The sequence below is a fragment of the Sinocyclocheilus grahami genome, unplaced genomic scaffold (genome assembly GCF_001515645.1).
Source record: "Sinocyclocheilus grahami isolate Dianchi unplaced genomic scaffold, SAMN03320097.WGS_v1.1 scaffold546.1, whole genome shotgun sequence".
NCBI classification, from domain to species: domain Eukaryota; kingdom Metazoa; phylum Chordata; class Actinopteri; order Cypriniformes; family Cyprinidae; genus Sinocyclocheilus; species Sinocyclocheilus grahami.
Window position 1 is genome coordinate 675,170 of NW_015505725.1, and position 5,247 is coordinate 680,416.

Genomic DNA, 5,247 nt, shown 5'->3' on the forward strand with positions numbered 1-5,247 from the left:
AGAGAGAGAGAGAGAGAGAGAGAGAGATCATATCCTGGATCCAGGTCATATTTTCACTAAATGTTTAGAAAAATTAAGCCTACCATCCATCAGTTCCTATATTGCAAAAAACATCATTCATAGTGATACCACACTACCGCTCAAAAGATTTATTTATATTTGTATTTATTTATAAAGTTACAAAATGTCTTTTGTAACATTAGATATATATATATATATATATATATATATATATATTTTATAATATATAATTGTATTATTATTATTATATATGTTTTTTTATATATATATACACATGTATGTTTGTGTATTTATATATACATAATAAATAAACACAGTGCACACACATTTATTATGTAAACAAATGTTTTTGGAAGAGATTAATCATGATTAATTGTTTGACAACACTAAATATGTATCATTTAGCTTTAGATGGTACACACAAACATATATATACATACATATACATATGTTAGGACGTATGCAATAGAAGTAGTGAATTATTAAAAGGGTATAAATATTTTGTTAATAGAGTTGATGTGCAACCTTGGCCTTTTTAATAATATAAATAAAAAGTGTTTAATAAAGTTACTACGTTATATGGTTTAAGATATATAATAGATATAAAAATTTACCATGAGCTATTCATTAGTCAAATATTTTAATCGAGGCAAATGTCGCCTGTTTTGTAGAATGAGCCCTAAACATTCGTAATGCCTATTTTATTTGACGCATTTGCATAAAATATGGAAAATTCAGTTACTTTTAGTTAAAAACCACTAATGTAATTCAAAGTAAATGCAATGCAAAGTAATTGAGTAGAACTCGAAAATCAAGTTTCTAAAATTCTGTTTTTTTTTCACATTTTATATAATTTTATTTGTTAAAATGTCCACATAACATTTTAGACTTCCATTTCAGTTTAATGTTTTGAGTGTTTTCTGTCCTTGCAGAGTGTGGCATGAATGTTCACCATAAATGTCAGAGGAAAGTAGCGAACCTTTGTGGTGTCAACCAGAAGTTAATGGCAGAGGCCCTGGCTATGATTGAGAGCACTCAACAGGTTGGAAGACACATACATTATGAACCACAGATGCTACGCAGCGTGACACAAGCATGTAACAATAGCCACGCCATTTACTGTTGTTTGGTCAATTTTAGTGGATGAAGTACAGTCATTTCAATAGGAATCTACATGTCCAGGAATTTTGAGTTAGGGCAAAATATTTCTTCAGGCAGCTTTTGTTGTTTTATGTCAAAATTTTGCTAATGTGACCACACATTTAGTTGTCTCTTACAGCTGCACTTTTAATTTAAGTTAGTTAAACTCTACATGTTAATAGCAAGCTATTTAATAGCACGTGGGTTTAATGGCACAAACATTTGAACATAACTCTATCGCCCCCTTGAGTACTGGAGTTGGTTATGATCTTCATGGCTAGCATTTTCATTAATAGAGATAGTTCCACCAAAAATGAAAATACTGTCATCATTTACTCACCCTCAAGTTGTTCCAAACCTGTGAATTTCTTTCTTCTGCAAAACACAAAAGAATATATTTTGAAGAATGTGGGTAACCAAACATTTGTTGGTCCCCATTGACTTCCATTGTGTTTTTCCCATGTTGGTTACCCACATTCTTCAAAATATTTTATTTTCTGTTCAACAGAAGAAAGAAAGTCCTATAGATTTGAAACAACATGAGGGTGAGTAAAAACTGAATTTAAATTTTTTTGGGTGAACTATTTATTTAACAAGCCACTCCTAGTACACCAATAGTGCAACAGACTCAAGTCAAGCACAGTTTATTCCAATGGAGTTTGTTATTAGCCTGGTGCCATGCCATGCTAACAATGCCATGCTCTAATAAGCATACAAAATAAATACCGCACAAATATTGGGTAAAACAGGCTATTTTAAGTAGAATAACAACTTTTGCTTTATATTTTAGTATATAAACGGACGAGCATCTGTTGACACTCATCCGCCATGTTGAATGAAAATTTTTACTGAGCACATCGCAATGCAAAATAAAGCAAAAATGGCAGTTATGTACAATGAGACCACAGGCTAGAAATGCTATAGAGCATGTTTTTTGTCTAACTCAACATAGTACACAGCTGAACACAATGTGACAAAGACTGAATGGCATGAATGACCTGCATTATCATGTGGTACAGGATGTTTAATCTGATCTATGTGTGCGTTTCTTTCCATAGCAGGCTCGCAGCTCGCGGGATAGTGAGATTGTTGGTCGAGAGGGTCCAGTGGGAGTAAGTCAGGCAGGGGTCACTAGAGAGCCTTCATGCCACTTACCAATTTCACCCCTCACGCCTGCACCCCCTCTACCACACAAAGGTAAATATAACATGCACAAAAACAACATATTCACAATTCTGAATAGATTTGAGTGTCGAACTTGCTACTAACTAAAGATTCATTTGATTTAATCAAATTACTTCAGAAAGAGAGACATGAAGTCTGCCTCAGTCAGCCACAGAGTTCAGTATTAAGTGCATTGGGACTACATTGGGAGTTGATCATTTCTAGGGTTTTAACATTGCCAAAATTCTTTCAGAAACATTCCCTCTCTGGAAATGACCAGAATTTAATTTATAAGGAACGAGGTAGTGGATTGAGAGGAAGTGGGCACTGAATTTGCTTCAAAGCTCAAGTAACAGTTTATTCCAGTGGAGTTTTACGTTAGCATGTTGCTAACAATGTCATAAGCACAAAAATTATATAGCACCCAAAAACAATGGGTAAAACATTCCATTTTAATTAGATGGGACTATTTTCTGATGATATTTTACAGTATTAGATGTAACATTCTCTGATATAATCCACCATAACTGAGCATTCAGGACTTGCCTTATCTGATAAAGATGTGTGAGGTACGTTCTTACTATTTGGCCAGAATGACTTATGAAGTTTAATTTTACTGTCTACCATTTGGAACAGACTTCGCATCCGAGGCACACTTACGGTTCCAAACATTTTGCCTTGCTAAGATTTGCTTACATTTTGGATGGATGGATGGATTAATGCTGTCCTGTTCAATCCATTTATGTCCAAATGTTCTTCTATCCTCCCTACAGAGCATCAAGGTATTTCATGGGACACTCCGGCTGAGGGCCGCAGGCCAAGTCTTGAACAGTCTGAACCCCTGTACGCCACTCCACGCAAAGAGCATCACAAATTCAACCTAGATCATTTTACTCTGCATAAGATGCTGGGCAAGGGAAGCTTTGGAAAGGTAGGAATAGTGTATTCAACTCACAGCAAACACATCACAGCAGTGAATTTCCATTTAAACTACAGTATATACTAACTTTTGAAATGGGTCAAACCGATATAAATAACAAATCTTCAATGAATAACATTTGAACACTACTGTGAGGATGCCAAACAAGAAATTAAACAATCTTGGCAAAACTTTGCCGTAATGAAACTAAACATGGTAATTGTTTGCAATACTATGACCTGGCCAATTTGGATACATGTTTTTAATAATTGAAGGAACTGGCATGAAATCATAGTTCTGCTATACACAGATTTTTTAAACCTTCAGAATCAGAATCAGAATGAGCTTTACTGCCAGGTATGTTTACACATACGAGGAATTTGTTTTAGTGACAGAAGCTCCACAGTGCAACAGAATGACAGTGGCAAGACAGGACGCAGATAATAAAAAGAATAATATACGATATGAGGACGGATTCAATGATGGCGGAGTAGTACTGTTTCAGCAGCTCCTGTGGCAGGTTGAACTTCCTCAGCTGGCGAAGGAAGTACAACCACTGATGGGCCTTTTTATCAATGGACTCAATGTGAGTGTCCCACTTCAGGTCCTGAGAGATTGTGGTGCCCAGGAACCTGACTGTCTCCACTGTCGTTACAGTGCTGTCCATGATGGTGATTGGGGGGAGAGCAGGGGGGTTCCTCCTGAAGTCCACTATCATCTCCACTGTTTTGAGCGTGTTCAGCTCCAGGTTGTTGTGACTGCACCAGACAACCAGCTCTTTAACCTCCTGTCTGTAAGCAGACTCGTCTCCATCCTGGAAGAGGCCGATGAATGTAGTGTCATCTGTAAGCTTCAGGAGCTTGACAGAGGGGTCTTTAGATGTGCAGTCATTGGTGTAGAGGGAGAAGAGCAGTGGGGAGAGGATGCAACCCTGGGCGGCACCAGTGCTGAGCGTACGGGTGCTGGATGAGAATTTTCCCAGCTTTACTAGCTGCTGCCTGTCTGTCAGGAAGCTGGTGATCCACCGACAGACGGAGGTGGGCACGGATAGCTGAGTTAGTTTGGACAGGAGGAGGTTTGGGATGATGGTGTTGAAAGCCGAGCTGAAATCCACAAACAGGATCCTCACATAAGACCCTGGTCTGTCTAGATGTTGCAGGATGTAGTGCAGTCCCATGTTGACTGCATCATCTACAGACCTGTTTGCTCGGTAGGCAAACTGCAGGGGGTCCAGTAAGGGTCCAGTGATGTCCTTTAGATAAGCTTTCAAATGATTTCATGGCCACAGACGTTAGAGCCACATGTCTGTAGTCATTAAGTCCAGTAATTTTGGGTTTCTTTGGGACGGGGATGATGGTGGAGCGTTTGAAGCATGAAGGGACTCCGCACAGCTCCAGTGATCTATTGAAGATCCATGTGAAGATGGGGGCCAGCCGGTCAGAGCAGGTTTTCAGGCAGACTGGTGTCACACCATCTGGGCTTGGTGCCTTTCTTCTCTTGTTCTTTCTGTCGACCTGACACACATCATCTTCACTGATCTGAAGTGCGGGGGGAGGGGGGTTACAGGAGGTGTGAATGGTGTTTTTTCAAACCTGCAATAAAACTCGTTCAGATCTTCTGCCAGTTGCTGATTCTCCACAGTGCTGGGGGATGGTGTCTTGTAATTGGTGATGTCTTTCAGACCTTTCCACACTGAAGCAGGGTCACTGGAAGAGAATTGGTTCCTTAGCTTTCCAGAATAATTCCTCTTTGCCACTTTTGCCCTTTTCCAGTGTGTATTTGGCCTGTTTATACAAGACTCTGTCCCCATTCCTGCGAGTATCTTCGAGTTTTGCAGTGAACTATGGTTTGTCATTGTTGTAGGTTAAATGAGTCCTGGTAGGAATGCACAAGTCTTCACAGAAACTGATATATGATGTTACAGTCTATGTGAGCTTGTCCAGATCGGTGGCAGCAGCTTCAAAAATACTCCAATCAGTGAGGTCGAAACAGCCCGTTCTACT

At 38.8% G+C, this 5,247-nt stretch overlaps 1 protein-coding gene across 4 annotated transcripts in view; it reads left to right on the plus strand.

Annotated features, from left to right (window-relative positions):
• LOC107555829 (protein kinase C theta type-like) overlaps positions 1 to 5,247 on the plus strand; it is a 25,464-nt gene that overhangs the window by 14,890 nt on the left and 5,327 nt on the right. For 3 of the 4 annotated variants that reach the window (XM_016238738.1, XM_016238739.1, XM_016238741.1), the window contains 3 exons: positions 954 to 1,063; positions 2,220 to 2,358; positions 3,099 to 3,256. In XM_016238738.1, coding sequence (XP_016094224.1) covers positions 954 to 1,063; positions 2,220 to 2,358; positions 3,099 to 3,256 — 407 coding nt within the window. The remainder of the gene's footprint in view (positions 1 to 953; positions 1,064 to 2,219; positions 2,359 to 3,098; positions 3,257 to 5,247) is intronic. The other variant, XM_016238740.1, reaches the window with a different exon arrangement.